Here is a 19,294-nt window from a genome sequence, read left to right as displayed (position 1 = left end):
GCTTAGAGTATGGTCCTTTCATCGCAGATTTTGCATCGGTGGTGCAGAGAAGACTAGTGGTAAGGGAGCAGCATCTCAAGTGTGCAGAAAGAACTATCTCTTCTGCATAATCAACTTCAATGTGTAAATTGGAGAATGCAAAATCATCTTCAGTGCTGTCCTGGTCACCAGCCATATAATTATCTTCATGCTCGTCATCTTCGGTGTATTTTCGTGTTAGAGGGACACTAATTCCGTATTCTTTGAAGACCTTCACGAAATTACTTCCATTGTCAGTGACAGTAACAACAATCTTGCTCTCACTGATCGAAAACTCTCTCCTCATATTATCCAAATTTTCTGCTATTTTGTACACAAAAAACAATACAATAAGCTCTAATTCCCACTCATTTCATCCCAAATATTGGATAACAGCTAATTGCTTTGGAAAAATCCCGAAATGGCAACTACAAGCTGACGGGAATCAGTCCTGTCCATATGGTATTGTAGGAGATACCGACTGTACCCTCCCCCCACTAAGAGACCACCACACATACCCCATGTACACCCGTCCTCGTTCCTCCTCGACTCCCCTCTCCTCTGCTTCAAGTCCTGCAGGAGCTTCTTGTGCTGTTCCCTTTGCATTACCGTGCGATCTGGGTGAATGAATACATTCTGGAATGCCTCACTCCTTGCTAAGTTTTTTGCCTGCCAAATAACTTCCCATTTCTTCTCCTCACTCACTAGTGTGATCCTGAGGGGGCGAGGTTTGTCCTCCTGCTTTTGTCCCAGCCTCCTCACATCCTGAGGGGTTGATGGCATATTCAGAACCTCTGTACAAATATTTTCATGTGTTTTCCTACTCTCAGCTTCCTCCGACTGGCTCTCGGGGACTCCATAAACTATTATGTTGTTCCTGCGCTTGAAACGTTCCCGCTGTTCGTCCTTTCCCCTAACAGTAGGTCTGCTAGTTGCCATATCTTCTACACACTTCTTAAGAGTCCCTAGCTGCTGTAGAACTTGTTCTGATCCTGCATTAATCTCCGGCACCTCCCGTGGCCCTGCTAATGCCTCAGCATAACTCCTCTTAGCAACCACCTCCATTCTACCGGCTACTTCCTCAGTCTTAGCAAGGATCTCTTTCCCAACTTGTTCTAGTTTGGCAACCAACAAGGATCCAGGTTCATCTATTTTTGTCCCTAGGGAACGTTTCCCTATGGCTTGATCGCCTCTTTCACTTTGTCTATGCAGTCAGGGCAATACCAGCAACAGACTTCATGCTTTACCTCATTCTGTATCGTCCTAAAGGTTGGATTGCTCAGACCCACACAATCAATATCCGACGTTGACGCTTCAGCCCCTGATTCGTTACCCTTCACAGTTGTTGCTGAGGAGGGGGGGGGGTGCAGACTCTGTACAGATCTACTCAGCCTTAAGCCCACAAGTTTACCACGTGACGGACTTCTAATCGTCGGCTTAATAATAATATTGATCATTATTATTATTATGACAACTGTTTCTAATCTGTGGCATGGTAGCCGGGCTTTAGCATCAAGGTCCCTTTAAAAGCCCCGCTTTGCTGCCTGCGTTAAGGCCGTTATGACTGGTTCCACCCACCGTGCTTGCACAATGAATTTCTTCTGGCAAAGAAATTTACCCCTGAGTGGGATGACTTCCTTTATAATCACATCTACTAATTGAAGTCTAAGTGAAGTGAGCTGTGGGAGTGATCATGCCCGTGTGACATTCCAATGTTTTTTAAAAAGGAAAAAAATCACTTAGGTGCCCTCTGGTCTTAACCTTCCCTCGTGTGTCCAGTGTTGCCGCCCAAGACAGTTTGAGTTGTCTTCTGTTTTTTTTCAGTTCTCCTCAACGAGTTGTTGTTATCTATGTCCTATCCCTATGTACTGTGCACTGTGCCTTGCTTTGAATGACGGATCACATGCCCACTCAGTCCTTTAGAAACACTGAAAAAAAAACTTTCTTTGAGGCGGCAATAAAATGCCATTCGAGATGGGCAGGCTTTTTTTTTTAACTATTATTTACTTATGTTCTCTTTTCCAGTTCTCCTCAATGAATATATCTCCAGTTGCTATCATTGTGTACACTGTATCTCCCTATGAATGGTGCATTGTAGGCACAATTTCAGTCCCTGAGAGAGCACACACACACAAAAGAAAAAAAGTCTGTGGCACCAATAATACGAATTGGTTATTGCCGGCAGTGGTGCCTTAATTGCTTGCCCCAATTTGTTCTTCACTTCAATTTTTTTACAAACTCCTCCGTGGTCACTGATGTCACTATGGACTGTCTTAACTAAAGGCACAATACTACACTCTCTGGTTGGCCTCTGGATGGCCAATCATAGCCATGAACACCACTAAAAAATAAAAAAAATAAAAATCTTTTCATATGGCAATGCTTTTATGGTTGTATGCCTCCTGACCTAGGCTGTACCTCCAGTCGGTGGAGAGTGAATTTCAAATATGCAATCGCGAATAACATTAAAAATCCTACATCGATTTCCACATTCACATCACTAAGACGATCATCATTCACTTATGTAATCAGTCTAATTTCTGCCACTCAACAACAAAGGCCCAAACGCCATCGCGCTTTGTTACAGAGACGCAACACGACCAAACCCGCACTGCCTAACGCCTAATACTTATCTTTCTTAGCTTTCATTTTTTTTTCACCCAGTTTCATGTACACACAATCCTTCCTATATAATATGCAAAAAAATTAAAGAAATAACTATTATAAGGTCAAAAACAAGATAAATAAACATTTGCTTGTATGTGAGAGTTAGCACACTGAGCAGGTGAGCTGGAAAGGGGCTTGGAGGCAGCGTCCCAGCTGGGCCGAGTTGCTATGGAGAGCTTTGACGCCACGCCGCTGCATTTTATGGAAATGACGACAGTTAAACTTTAATTTAGCTTTTCCTTAATGGTTTTAGCTTCATAACTTTATCTAGATGGTATTTTAATAATATTTTTAATGAGTTAGGTTGCAAATTACAGTACAGAAAAATATTCATAAATCGTACCCTTCTAATTCAAAATCACTCATAATAAATAAAAAAAAAATAATGGGTAGCCATTTAACAGGAGACGGTGAGAGAGCGGAACAGTGAATGAGGAAATGCCAGCTGTAGCGTCTCTCCTTCCCACCCTCATGGTTTGCTTCTACACACATAATGATTAATTCTCCCTATGTTTTTGACCATAAGATAATTATTAAAAAAAATGGCACATAATATATGTGATGCACATTTATTAACTGAAATAGGCCTAACCAGTACTTTATGGGCGATTTAAGGGATTTTCAAGGGTAATTTTGACTGTACACATTTTTGGCTTTATGCGCCCTCTTCGGAACGTAACCCCTGAGTAAGATGTGACACAACTATCTTAGGTAAAATTTCAAAATATGAGAGACATTTTGAAATATCACGTTATATATTAAAAAAATCGCATTATTTGGTAAAATTTTGGATGAGAGACATTTACAAATATATATGACGTACATGTTGCCATGGGATGCGACTGCCCAACCGCCTAAGTGTAAACAAATGCTATACGTGCAACGCAAGGTAGGTAGATACCTACCTTGGTGTAACGCATATCAATCAGTCAGTTCACGTTGGTCAGTCGTGAAGTGTGCATCTAAGGTCTAGAGCGCAAGCTTTTTCCACTTGTCCAGTGTTTGTGCCACTATGTCTGATAACCCTAGACCAAGCACCTCAAAAACTACTGTAATTGGGGCATATAAAGAAAAAGTAAAGTAATGTTTATCAGCCAGGTAAGTTTCTATTGTTCGTGAACCGATTTCATGTTTTTGGGGTATAATATTGGGGTTTTCTTGTCGTTGGGGAACTGAACCCTATTTTCCTCATTTGTTCTGATATTGAAGATACAAAAATTCACTTAATAGATGGTTTTCTAGGAACTAAACCCACAGCATTAAGTGAGGGTTCCTGTATTAAGTTATAGAGGTAATTAATATACACCAAAAGTTTAAAATCAAGTACAGTACTGTATTTGAACAGTAAATTACTTTAACTTATGATATTTGCAAACTATTAAATAACAACAACGGAAATAATAATAATGTACATTAATAATTTAATAAAATTAGAAGAAAAAATTATTTTGTGAAATGGAATAAAATCCAGAGAGGACCAGAAAAAAAGTCAATCTTTTCTAGATTATACTGAAAGAATAAACTAAAATGCAGACTATTGTACATCCTCTACAAAGGTTATACAGTACATTAAAGGTTACAGCAACTTGAAGAGAAAGATATGGTGTTGGGAACTTTGAAATATTAAATGGGTAAGGATTCAGTTTTGCTGTCTATTAAACATGCTTTACCCCCTATATCCTATGAATTACATAAATTGCAAAACATAGAATAGAAAAAAGTTTGCTAATAATAAGGATGACAATTTACTTATACGAACCTTTCCAAATAGCTCTTGATCCATAATATGTAGACATGGATCCTCATCAGGAGGCAGTGGTAGGCAGAGGTTCTTTTCCTTCTTCAACACACCACAAGAACTTGGTTCATTCTTCAACAACCAACTACGTCCAAAAGTCTCTACAGATTCAACCAAGCCAATGTTCTTTGCCACAGTGTCATCATCCTTATTGTAGTTGCAGTTGCCTAGAATATTGAAAGATTAAGTGAAAGAAGTTTAATCATATATATATATATATAAATATATATATATATATATATATATATATATATATATATATATATATATATATATATATATATATATATATATATATATGTGCAAGTAAATCACTGTAGGTGCGCGTGATCTAGGTATATGCTGATAACCACAAGGAAAGAAGAAAACACGAAGTTCCCAAGCGCTTTCGTGTAATTCACATCTTCAGGGGTGAGTACAGACTAAAGAGAAATACAAACCAAGGTGTATATATACAGAGGAGGGTGAGACCAGGTCCACAATGGTCAGGTATTAGGTAATGACCCTACTAATCTTTAAATAGCACACAACGGTTGGTGGTCAGGTCAGATGGTCGGGTGACCCGATCTTCTCACCTGGTTACAAATCTTCTTGATTACAAAATTGTCCAGCGTGTACATGCCGTTACTCAAATTCATGTATATATATATATATATATACACACATATATATATATATATATATATATATATATATATATATATATATATATATATATATATATATATATATATATATATATATATATATATATATATATATATATATATATATATTTAATGATCATTTGGGGAAGTGTTGGAGGTAGTGTTGGGGAAGTCATCTGTGTACAACATTCAGTGTATAGTTGTTCAATTGTACATCTATACTCACAACCCTTAGCTGATATTATTTTAATCTTAAATTACTGAAGATTTTGTGTTCTATTGATAATTCCTTTTCAATTCAACTCTCCTGTCTTGTTGGTCACCTAATGTTGTCTCTCTCAAACATTTATATTTACTTCAAATTTCCTCAGTAGTTGTGGGTATTACTATGTGCTGCCCTGAATATTTCCTCACCATACTTTCTGTTCTTCTTTTTACTGGTGGATCACAAGCACTGATACACTCTTTTAAAAAAATTACCCTAACATTATAGGAAAAGATTTTCATTATACATCATTTGTTTCACATATACGTCGTCTGCATCATCCACTGTTTTTTACTTAGTCCGTGTGTATCAGAATATGACCCCTAAATAATGTTAAAAACTTAAACTCCCTCTATTGTATAATCGAGAGTCCCTGACCCCTCCCCCCCCCCTCCACTGATAACTATGCACCCAGCAATCTCCCCACCTGGCTGTGGACAACTCACCTCCCTCCCCCCTCCTCCCAGCCCGAAGGCAATCACGACTAATGGGTTGAAGGTGGTTTTAGGCTTAAAGTTTTTCTCTTATATAATGCCACAGACTTGACTTAGCAGAATATAACTTACAGAGCTGAAATCCTTGCAAGACAGCGATTAATTTGAGTATAAACGTCACATAGTTTACACAAGAGATAAAATTTTTAGTCCCTTAGCTTAGTGCATTTGAGTACAAAGTGAGTACACTAATATGTTGCTCAAAATTATGTCTTTTTCATAGGGAAAAGTCTGTATAATTAACCCCAGTGGTCAGGATATTATGGCAATGAATGATATAGAGTATTTCAAATAAATTCCTTGATTAGATCTGAGATTTTCCGGGTAACGGAAAATTTTTCTCAGAAGTCCCAGAATGATGCATTATTTCATCTCTCAAAGCCGGAAAAATATCCCCCATCCCTGGAATTTTCTGGATACCAGAAAAATTTTCTCAGAATATCTGGAAAAATATGCCCGATTTTCATCTCTCAAATCCGGGAAAAAACTCCTCCATCCCTGGAGTTTTCTGGGTACGTGTGTACTGGTGAAATTTTCTCAGAATTTTTCAGAAAATGTGACTCTCGGAAAATTGTTCCTAAAGCCAAAATTTTCTGGAAAATTCTCGCTTTGGAAATGGTTTTCCAAGAAAATTTCAATTCCAGCTATCGGAGAATTCCGGGTTTGAGGGATTCTGGCTAAGGGAGATATTACTCTGAAATAAATTAAAATTTAGGCGTTTGTGAATGTGATTAAGCAGGTGTGTTTTAACAAAATAATCAATGACTTACCACACAGCCCTTCAGTCTTGTTGAAATAAAGATGCGATGGTAAACGAATGGAAAATCCAAAGTTTTCAAGATGGTAATTCACCTCCATTTGTATTTCATGAATGGCTGCCATAACCTGGGTTTAAAAACAATTTATTAGAAATAAAGGAATTAAATGAAATATATATTTACATTAGGCTAGGGTTGCCATATCTGAACATTAAAAAAAGAGGGCGTTCCCGAAGACATCCCCCCACCCCACCCTCCACCCCACCCCCACCCCCGCCGCCCGGCACACACTTTGGCGCTATGTAACCTTGAAGCAGCAGTGACAATTAATATTTGCATAGCATTAATATATATATATATATATATATATATATATATATATATATATATATATATATATATACACCAGTATCAGTGTACTGTATTGCATTGTGTTTTTTGTAGGCTAATATACAACATACATGGTATAGAAATCTTAAAAAAAAAAAATTACCTTTGCTTAAGGCTGAATATCTTCTTTAGCTGCAGTCTTCTTCCCCACTGTGTGTGTGACTTTATGTGCCCATGCATACTTTTCTGTAGATCGGATCTTTTTCAGTATTGGCTGATTGCTCTTTAGAAAGGTATAGAAGTCACTGCAAGATGTTTCTCGGAAGTTGTACTGTACAATCAGAATGCCTTTCATTGTTTCAACACTCAATTTGTTCCTTTCCTTTGTCCATTGACTTTGCATCAGTTAAAAAAAACTCTTTCTACATTTGCATTGTGAGATGATATAGCAAAGAAGAATTGTGCAATTCTTAGCAATTCTGAGTGGCATTGAAAGTTCTTTGATTTTTCAAAGTATCTGGTCCACTTTTTATGTGTTGGCAGATTATTAAATTCTTCATCACTCTTGTAATTTTCCACAAACTGCTTCAGGTTACTACCTTGGTCAAAACACTTCACATCATCAACTTCTACCCCCTTATCAATCAAATATTTGACAGCTAAGTTGACAACACCGTACAGGAGTACACGTGACTTATCAGCTGACGAAAACTGAACGAGATCTCTACGGTTTCCGCCTCCTCTCTCTCTCTCTCTCTCTCTCTCTCTCTCTCTCTCTCTCTCCCTCCCTTTCTCTCTCTCTCTCTCGTCATTACAGTTTCGTGTTTTTTTTTCCGCGGAGAAAATGATGGAAGCTGAAATTCCGGACTTTTGAAGAATTTTAAAAATTACTTCCGGATGAAGATTTCGAGACCTAAATGGAGGACATGTCCGGGTAAATACGGACGTATGGCAACCCTACATTAGGCAAAGTAATTAAGAATCAAAAACTCAGAAGTATGGTATAAACTGATGTTCATATTGATTATTTAAAAAATGGTTATCAGATTAACTGTAATCAATGCATGTGTTTACTTTGGCTGAGAAAAGTTTTCTATAATCTATTCATGTCTTTAACTTGCTGTGAAAATAAAGTTAAGAGATAATGTTCTTATGTATATTCCTTTATTCTCATTCAAAAACTGCTTCCCGGCACAAGAACTATATACCTGATCACACCTGACTATATGGCGAAAAGTGAACAATGTAGATGCTGAGAATGAAATGCGGCCTGAACCACTACCAAGTTTCACTATTATGATAGTTTTAGTTTGATAGTCATGTACTGTGGTACACATCCATTCAGACTCAGATCAGGACAAGGCAAAGGTGTTAATTATATTTTTTCCTCATTGTTCATAAGAGAATACGAACAACCTCCCTGCATTCGAGGTAAAACAGTTTGATAATGCAATAACACACATTGAGTTCTCAAAAGTGTGTATTAAACCAAATCGTCAAAACTCAAGGTTCATAAGAACCCTGGCCTTGAGAGTGTGGATCCCAGAGTGTTAAACACATTGTACAATGAACTTGCTGAATCCCTTAAAATGCTGTTCTGCTGATGCTTGGATGAGCAAAAGGTCCTGAACGACTGGAAAATTACATATTTTAATCATATATATTCAAAAAGCATAATCGCCACTGAATGAAGAATTGCAGGCTGGTGAATCTGACCAGCATACTCATAGTGTGAAAAATACTAGTGAGCATTAGACAAGATGCTGTGATGGAAGATCTACTGTAAAACAACTTTGTAAATGACTGCCAGCATGGTTTTAATCCCAGATGCTCTTGCTTAACACAAATCCTAAAGGTGCTGGATATGTGGATACAGATTCTGAAATGGGGTAGCAATATTGACAGTACTGTATATACAGTAGACCCTTGGCATTGCAGTTTTGACTATTTGAGGTTCATCCCCCCCCAAAAAAAAAGTTGATTAGATACACAAAATTAGTCCTATATTACATAAACAGCTCCTTCTCGTCTCATAATTATCCTCTGGGTGACACCATTATGCCATTAAATAAATAAAAAAAAAAAAAAATTACATAGAGACAGGCAGGCACTGAGGCTTGCTGGCTGGTCAGCTGTTCTTATGTAAACAAACTCAATAACTCTCTGGGGTTGAGTTTGGGATTTTCTTTCAGGAAATTAATATTTCATAAGCCTGGCAGCAAATGAACTTAAATAATATGGGAATTGTGGTGAAGTTATTATAATAGGGTGAGAAATTTTCTTTGGGTCCAGCCCAGCTTCCCGCCATACTTTTTCACACACAATTGCCTTTCCTCTTAACTTTTTCTTATTTTATACTTACTGTATAGTATATTGTATGATTTCATTGTTTTATTAATATTTTCACTAGTATTAAAATAAAACATACTGAAATATTATATTCGGTTGTGTTTATGGGTGACTCAAATATCTTAAACATAATGAACAAACTGGTTCAGTACATCTGTATAGGGGTCCGACTAATTACCCAAATGTACCCAAATGTAGCCAAATATAGCCGGAATGAAGTCAAATAATGGTCCTACATGAATAAATCGGACTGCCAATCACTTCTCGACTAGTATTTGGTGTCACAAAGTCACAAAAAATTGGTAAACTTAATTTAATCTGAGTTAATAGATCAAGTGCATGTACCTAACCTAACCTAATCTAATCTAATCTAATCTAATCTAACCTAACCTAACCTAACACACAACTCAGATTAAATTAAGTTTACCAATTGTTTTTTACTTTATGACACCAAATAATAATCGAGAAGTGATTCACAGCCCGAATTACGCTTGTACGACCATCATTTGACTTCATTGCGGCTACATTTGGCTACATTTGGGTAATTCCTCGCTCCCTCGGTACATGCACGCGATCTATTAACTCAGATTAAACTAAGTTTTCCAATTTTTTGTGACTTTCTGACACCAAATACTAGTCGAGAAGTGATTAGCAGTCCGATTTATTCATGTAGGACCATTATTTGACTTCACTGCGGCTATATTTGGGTACATTTGGGTACATTTGGGTAATTAGTCGGACCGTCTGTTGTTATAGTGTATAGTCCAGTATATACGGCACCCCTTTAAAAGGAATTTCACACTTTCGGAAATTTTATTTTAGTTCCCAGGATCATCATGACAGACAAAAATTTAGCAGTTATAGTAATTTTTTGACGAAAAGCTAAGTACGTTATATAAAATTACCTGTAAGAAAAAAATTACACACTTCATTCAAATTAAACTCCACAATAAATAAACAAAGACGTACCCTAAGTTAAAATTACCTTCAGAACTGTACCACCATTGTTGTCTTACTATCATCACTTCATGTTGTCTACTCGTGAGTTTGTTTATAATAATGAAAGCTCTGTGATCTGTGAAATAGGAACCGAATCTGTGTGGGTAGAAATCACGGAAGGAAGAGAAAAACTAATTATGGGAGTGATTTACAGGCCTCCAAGTCTTGGCAAAGAAGCAGCTCAGCCCATATGGCAGGAAATGAGTAGGGCAGCAAAATATAACAACCTATGCATTATGGGGGATTTCAACTTCAGAAATATTGACTGGGACAACATTGTAGGTGACTATGAATCTGAAGACTTCCTAGACGCAGTACAGGACAATTTTTTGAAACAACTAATTACAGAACCTACTACAGGTGACAATATATTAGACCTAGTATTAACAAATAAAGAAAATATTATCAGAGATATCACAGTAGGGGAAGAACTAGGTAACAGTGATCACAGAGAAATCAGGTTCACCCTAAATTGGTCAGAGCCCCAAACTTTCGGTTGGCGGATTATCAGGGGTTAAGAAGGTACCTAGGTGAGGTCACCTGGGAACAGTCACGTCAGTCCCCAGTAGGAAGGGGTGAGGTCATAGATGACACAACAATTGATCATGACTATAATATATTCACTAGTATAATACATAAAGCACAAGAACAAAATATACCATACAGAAAAATTAGGTCAAATAAGAATGAGCCAAGGTGGATGACCAGAAACTTAAACATGACATAGGACTAAAGAAAGGAATATAAAAGAAATTAAAGGGAGGGGAGGAGCAGCTCAGAAATAGGTATAATGAACTATCTAGGAATGTTAAGAAAAATGTAAGGAAAGCAAAGAGAGACTATGAAATCAAAATAGCAAGAGAATCCAAGGCGAATCCCAAGGGATTTTTCCAGGTATATAGCACAAAGGTGAAGGACAAAGTTGGGCCTTTAAAGTCAGGGAGGGGAGAAGTGATAAATGGCATCTTCCGGCCCCGAATCCTGCTGGCATTCTTTACAACGAATGACTTGGAAGGTAGCTTTTTCCAGAAAAGACCAGATTCGTCCATGTTAAACACCTGGTCGTCACTGTACTGTCCTTCCTCCATAATCTCACGTAAAAACGGAGGAAATTCCCTAGCCGCAGCACGGTCAGCACTCGCTTCTTCACCACCAATGTTTATATTGGTGATCTTGTTCCGGATCTTAAACCTCTGTAACCACCCAGAGGAAGCATTAAAGGGTTTGGGCTCTGTAATTCCCATCTTTCGTGCCACTGCGATGTACAGTTCACGTGCGTAGTCCTTAACAGAGCGCGTGTCGACCGCCATGTTCCGTCGCGCCTGACGCACCAAGTACCTCACAAGTAATTTTTCTGTCTTGAGAAGCACCTGGTTGTGAAAATACTTGATCATAGAAGCACCTGTAGACTTTGTGATCTTCATGTGCTCCTTTATCTTGGCTGCATCCTTCTTTATTGTTCGAATCGTAGATTCATTCACACCATGCTGGCGCGCCAAATCAACCTGCCTTGTTCCTTTCTCCAACTCTTGGATGATGGTATACTTCACCTCGTAGCTTAAGGAACGTCGTGTTTTCTTTGGCTTAGTGCCGCTGGGTCCAGGTAAGGAAAGGTTTCTCTCTGGGGTGGTGGTCCGGCGAAAGCCATTTTAGAGAACAATGGATGCACGTTTACACGGTCTGGCGTGGAGGGATGAAACTGGCGCGGCTAGGTCAAGGATCGTCTTTCCTCCCTCCCTCCCTCCCCCGGGTGGACACGTCATAATACTTTAAGCCAATTACAGCTAGCAGCAGAGGGGGGTAGGGATGCATGGCCAATCACAGTCCGATACGTCATATGACGTCAGTGATAACGCAACAAAGACACACACTGCGCAACCTTACCGCGCGGCTTGCCCAAGCGGAGGGAGGAGGAGGGAGAGGCGAGAGCACAGGCAGGCAGGCGGGTGGGGCGAATCTAAAAATAGCGTCGCGCCGCCGGACACTCTCCGCGTAATGGGGTTCACGCACCGCGTAATGTGAGCACGTTAGGTTCTGGCAAGGCACCGAGTTAACGTGGAAACGCGGAATGTGGGACCGCGTAAAGTGAGGGTTGACTGTATAGCAGATAGCATCCGATCACATCCAGAGAAAAGCATATTAATCTACGACTCTCAACATGGGTTTACAAAGGGAAAATCTTGTCTAACAAATCTGCTAACGTTTTTTAGGAAAGTCTTCGAGGTAGTAGATAATGACGAAAATTATGATGTTATTTACTTAGACTTTAGCAAAGCATTTGACACAGTACCGCATCAGAGGCTTCTGAGAAAAATTAAGGCTCATGGTATCGAGGGGAAAGTTGTAAATCGGATAAAATCATGGCTCACCGAGAGAACGCAGAGGGTCAGCGTAGATGGTGTTAAATCTGAGTGGGGCCGTGTAACCAGTGGGGTTCCCCAGGGGTTAGTACTAGGCCCACTCTTGTTCATAATCTACATAAACGATCTAGATACTGGGATCAGCAGTGACATAAGCAAGTTTGCGGATGACACCAAAATAGGGCGGCAAATTAATTCAGGGCAGGATGCAAATGCATTTCAGGAGGATCTAAATAAACTGCAGGGGTGGTCTGAAAAATGGCAAATGAAATTCAACACCAGCAAGTGCAGCGTACTTACTATTGGAAGAACAAATACTTATAATGTATACAGCCTTAACAACATCAACCTAGAGAAGTTGACTTGTGAAAGAGACCTAGGGGTACTTGTAAGCCCGGACCTACGGCCTAGAAAACAGTGCGTTAATGTTCGAAATAAGGCAAACAGAGTATTGGGTTTTATATCTAGAAGTGTAAGTAACAAGAGTGCAGAGGTCTTATTGCAACTATATCTTGCGCAAGTCAGGCCACACCTCGATTATGCGGTTCAGTTCTGGTGCCCCTATTATAGAATGGATATAAATTCACTAGAGTCGGTGCAGCGAAGAATGACAAAAATGATTCCGGGACTTAGAAACCTTCCATATCAGGATAGGCTAAAGAAACTTAACTTGCATTCCCTAGAAAGACGAAGAGTGTGGGGAGATACGATAGAAGTATTTAAGTGGGTGAAAGGAATCAATAAAGGGGATATAGATAAAGTTCTTATAATATCCGAGCAGGATAGGACTCGGAGCAACGGATTCAAGTTGGATAAGTTTAGGTTTAGGAGGGAGATAGGAAGAAACTGGTTCACAAATAAGGTGGTGGACGGGTGGAACAAGCTTAGCAACTTTGTAGTAAGTGCGGGAACTCTGGAAAGTTTCAAAAGGAGGCTAGATAGATTCATGGATGATAGAGAGTGGTAGTAACTCTCGACAGGAGCTGCCATGCACAGGCCAACCGGCCTATTGCAGACTCCTTATTTTCTTATGTTCTTATGTTATGTGACCGAAGCCCTTAGGTAATAAAACTGATATTAATTTGACTATAAATGCATACAGGGGGACCCTGAGCCTAAAGTCCGACTTACAAACACCCACCACTATGAACGAGGTTAAATTTTAAATTTAAAGTCTTTTTATTTACCGGATGCCTTATTTTTTACTTTCATTTACTGTATTTTGTTATTCTATTTCTTAAATTAAGTGATTTTAGATGTATATAAGGACTTAGGCTTTGATACAGTGGGATTTTTAACATGGTTCTGTAAGTACGGCTTCCATACATTTTCGACTTAAGAACGTTCTCAGGAACGGAACCCTTTCGTAACCCGGGGACTACTATTTGTATGGTAGACTAAGGAGGTTGAATGTGACCATACATTCCTGTTAAAGAGGTTTAGGAAGTGAACAAGCAGTTATTGTACAGTACAGTATAGGTCTACTGTACTGTCATTCTATTATCCTAATTTTATGTAATTGGAACATGGAGGCATTAGAAAGGGTTGTTGACTTTCCACATACAGTAAATAATCTGTTATCAAATCACTATGAAAGCTTTTCAACTTTAGATATACCCTATATGAAAAAAATCTTTTAAATATTTGCATGTGTGTGTGTGTGTGTGTCTGTGTGTGTGTGTGTGCATGTGTGTGTGTGTGTGTGTGTGTGTGTGTGTGTGTGTGTGTGTGTGTGTGTGTGTGTGTGTGTGTGTGTGTGTGTGTGTGTGTGTGTGTGTGTGTGTGTGTGTGTGTGTGTGTGTGTGTGTGTGTGTGTGTGTGTGGCAACAACAGTACATTCTGTTAGTGGTAATATACAGTGTTGCTCTAAGGTAATATACTGATATCAAGATATCCCAGGAAGTTATGAATTACACTCTTGAGTCAACGTATACATATTAGTAAATTATGTCCACTTTTTTCATCTAACAATACCTGTATACACAAATGCAGAGTTGTAAAACGTACCGGACTTTGTTACTTAAGTAAAAGTATTGTTACATTGGCAAAATGTTACTTAAGTAGAAGTAAAAAAGTATCTCATTCATAAAGTACTCAAGTACTGAAAGCAAAAAGTTACAACGAAATTATTAATTGTCTCAAATATTAAAATAAATCAATAGTAAATTATAAAAAAAAATTAGTTAACTAAAGATAAAAATGAAAGACACAGCATTACACGTGTTTATTTGCGGGGAAGAATGGAGCATTCCATCCTCAGGGCATGCCAAGTAAAAAGTTATGTTTACTGTATTATGAAATTTTGGGTAAGAAATTTTTTCCAAAGGAATGCATCTACCATTATACAATGAGAATAAATGGTAAAATAATAAGTATTTTGCTGAAATATGGTATATGGCAAACTTTTTAGGAACATAACCCTTCTGTAAATCGAAGACTTCATGTAAGTATATTTCAATGTTGTTTTTAATGTTTCTCCCCAGTGTATATGTAGTTAAAGAAAAACATACAGAAATACCATATATGGTTGTGTTTATGGGTGATTCCAGTGTCTCAAACATACCATACGATGGCTGCTAATACTATTTGTGGATTTAGACACTTCACGGGGTCTGTAGAAACTAATCCTCCTGAATAGCATAGGTCAACTGTACTTTGCATTCGATAGCATACCTAATGAAAGACTGAAATGCTGAAGAATATCATAGTGTGGATCAGATACTTTTTTCAAAACTGCAATCAGTGTGTGTGTGTGTGTGTGTGTGTGTGTGTGTGTGTGTGTGTGTGTGTGTGTGTGTGTGTGTGTGTGTGTGTGTGAAAAATCTAAAAATTAAATTAAATAAACTAAACATCTGACAAGATAAGATTGTTTTTAATAATTTGCAGAAATTGGAGGCCATAATGACACTCTTCCCCCTGACACCAGAGCACTTCTTTCGTGGTATTACTTCTGCAAGAGAATGTATCCATTTGAGGAGTTACATAACAACACATTGAATTTGTATTATTGACTGAACAAGTATAAAAAAATTGAAGCTTTGTCCTACCTGAGAAGAATCTGGTCGTTCCACTTCCAACGAAGGTGTTTGATGGGGGAAGCTGGTCACTTCACTGCCATCAACACTCACTCTGACAGTGTCTTTTCCATAAGCAGAGATGATCACAGAATGAGAGTTGTAGAGGATGGTTATGGAATCAATACACATGGTCACTGGTTCTGTGGTGCACTTCTTGCTATGGGATATCACCTGCCACATACAACATCTATCATTAGTTATTCTGTACATTATCCACATATCTTAACATATGCAGGTTGCCACAGTTCCTCAGCTATTTTGGCACATGCCAAAATCAGTATTAAGATATATTTTGTCACATACTTATAACAAGTTTTCTTGATGTCATTCACAGTCACATTACCATGTCACATTTAGGGTTGTAAAGGCATGGATAGTTTCCAGGAATTTTGGAAACTTTCCTGGAATTTTAAAGGCCTGGGAATTTTGGGAATTTTCATATATTTTCTATTTCTGCAGGTTCTGACACAAAAAACTCTATATCTAAGAATATATGATAAAATAAAGTGTCATGCATATTGCTATGGAATATTAATTCTTAAAACTCCAGGTGCAAGTAACAATTAATTTCAAACATTCCCTAAATCAGTCACATGCTACCTGTACAGTACTGTAGTTTTAAAATTAAATGCCAGGTAGCGACGTGTCCTCCTAATATTAAGTAATTATTAGATATTTTAATTGCCTGTATGTTGGCAGCCCTATTATTTATCTAAAGATATTTTTTTTGTCACTAAAGGAAACAAACAAACAAACAAACAAACAAAAAAAGAGAGAGAGAGAGAGAGAGAGAGAGAGAGAGAGAGAGAGAGAGAGAGAGAGAGAGAGAATTTATGTAGATGTAACCCAACAAGGATGTGTATAAAAACGGGAAGGAAACATTCCCAACAAAAATAACTTTAACACACCTGGAACTTATGATGACCCGCACGGTTCTTGTCCTGTACAGCAATATATGAACATTCTCCATTAAAAGTGAATTTGTATCTATCAAATGTTGTGTAGTGTGGGTCACCATAGGCTTCACACACACAGTCTCGACACAGCTCTGGCCGGACACAGCTTTCACCTTTGCGTAATAGCCCTGGGATACAGAAGCAGCCGGACACACAAGAATTGACCTTCTCTGGGCAACCATTCTTATCGTGCAAAGACTCACAACTATCCTCACACTCAGCACGGAAGCAATCCTGATAAACTTCTCCGGGACCACATTCCTTATCTGTAATGTATATATATATATATATATATATATATATATATATATATATATATATATATATATATATATATATATATATATATATATATTGTATATACAGTATACTCACTCAGCCCAATATGTTAAGATACTTAAAAAATACGGAAATGATGTTTTTAATGTCCCATACTGTATTTAAATCACAATGTGTCTTATTATTAGTACCAATCATGCAAGGATTTCATAAATGAAGGAACTTGTATTGCAGATGAAGAAACTCTAAAACTGCATCAGTAGTAACCAATAGTAATTTTTTAGCCATACATAATACTCAAGAGGCCATGATAGGTCTATGTACAGTATTTCAAGAGAGAATCTGCCAAGATGGTTCCGATGACTTCTGAAATGCTACACACAACTGAAGGGTTGGTAACTTGGTATGTGTGGCTCTGGCATACTGATCCTACTACATTTGGTAAACGAACATCATTTCATTATTCCAAAATACTGTAATACCCAATGCATTACTTGTGTTAAACTACATACCAAAGTAAATGCATGTCCCTATATCTATCATCTGTGGTCTTATAATGTTACACACAGTGTGGACAGACACTTCTTTGAGATACTGTACAACAGATGCTATCTACTAGTACAATGTAAATGAGTTTAAGTCAAATTATCATTACTATCTGCTGACTAAAGGATCATTTTGGTGACTTACAGCACTTGGCAACAATACGCCAGTCAGCAATGGGAGCCTCAGGGTTCTTCTCAAGACAGCGGGTGACATAATGTGTAAAAGCCTGGCATCGGCATTCCTCTTGATGAGTGTCACCACTTAGACATTCACACATGGTGTCCACACATCCCTTCATGAATGGTGCTGGGTCAACAGTGCTGTGGCACTTAGTGAAGGGTTTGGACCTATGTGTAGGAAATTCTTAATACTTACATGAGCAAAATAATTAAATTCAGAACAATTATTTCTTTTACCTGTATTGTATATATGTATATATATGTGTGTGTGTGTCTCACACACACACACACACACACACACACACACACACACACACACACACACACACACACACACACACACACACACACACAAAACGCATACAAATAAATAATAATGGGAAAATACTCTCACAAAGAATCAGCGACAAAATTATTAAAATTTGTAAGTCTACCCTCAAGTTTGCGCTTTATTATTAAAGTAATAAAGCAAAGACTTGAGGGTAGACTCACATTTTTAATAAATTTGTTTCCCTTAAGAAGAACAAGGAAGCCTTAACTGCTTCTGTGAAAGTATTCTCTAGTAACAGGACGTTCTCCAATACTTCACAACGAAACCTACTGCTTGTTATCACAGAACATTACCTTCACGACTCTTGTGTATTAACGATGAGTGAGGTATGTAATGTAAATGTTGAGAACGGTTCTGGTTTAGAAGAGCTATTTAATATAGCCTCCGTCCTCATTTAACACTCATAGCTACAGTGATTAAGTTACGGTGATACATACACTTGGAACTGTATATAATATATTGTCTTAATAAATGCAGAAAGGACAGTTGGGTTTTGCTATTAAAACCCTATATACTTTTACATGTTCCAGCCCCATTAACTCATCAAGAAGCAACGGTTAAAGGGCCAGTTCATAGGTGGTAGATGTGCTTCGTAAGTGATTGTTACAAGTGGTGACAACCCAAGAAGGTTGTTACACATCTGTTACAACGGTCAAAGAGATCAGTTCAAGAGTATTGAAATTATATTCCACAACTTTTATAGTTTCATTATATGTAACAATGGCATGTGAATCACCAACTCGCAGGATACGGCAGACTGGCATGTCAGCCAGCTGACTCCAGGCGTGTCTCAGAAAACGAACTTCTTTAACAATTATTCTAAGCTATATGAATGATGTGGCTTAGAAATAAAAAAACAAAAAACATAAAATAAGAAAAATGAAGAGTATGGGTGTGTATGTTTATGTGTGAGAAGTGAATGTGTGTGTGTGTAGATGGTGGACTATAATTACGTCTCTGACTTACCAGCCTAGCCTCCGTGTTTATTGTTGCTTTTAAGGAAACTATAAAAGTTGTCAAAAATTACAATACTCTTACGTGGTTTAGAAATAAAGACAAAATAATATAAAAACAAGAAAATGAAGAGCATGGGTGTGTATGTGTGAGAAGTGAAAGTATATGGAGGCAGTTGTAGCCAAGGCCTTGGCTAAAAATTACGTGGCCCACTTGCCAGCCCAGCCACCTCGTATATTGTTACTTGTAATTAAATTATAAAAGATGTGCAAATATCATTACTATAC

At 37.9% G+C, this 19,294-nt stretch overlaps 1 protein-coding gene across 1 annotated transcript in view; it reads right to left on the bottom strand.

Moving 5' to 3' along the window:
• Positions 1–19,294, bottom strand: part of LOC121859372 (hemocytin-like) — a gene marked incomplete at its 5' end in the record, with an annotated part of 457,920 nt that overhangs the window by 59,319 nt on the left and 379,307 nt on the right. The window contains 5 exon segments of the mRNA XM_042356148.1: positions 4,445–4,650; positions 6,660–6,774; positions 15,733–15,933; positions 16,671–16,984; positions 17,688–17,890. Of these exon segments, the coding sequence (XP_042212082.1) occupies positions 4,445–4,650; positions 6,660–6,774; positions 15,733–15,933; positions 16,671–16,984; positions 17,688–17,890 (1,039 nt within the window).

The sequence above is a fragment of the Homarus americanus genome, unplaced genomic scaffold (genome assembly GCF_018991925.1).
Source record: "Homarus americanus isolate GMGI-L3 unplaced genomic scaffold, GMGI_Hamer_2.0 scaffold7626, whole genome shotgun sequence".
Taxonomy (NCBI): domain Eukaryota; kingdom Metazoa; phylum Arthropoda; class Malacostraca; order Decapoda; family Nephropidae; genus Homarus; species Homarus americanus.
This window is presented reverse-complemented; position numbering and strand designations above follow the sequence as displayed.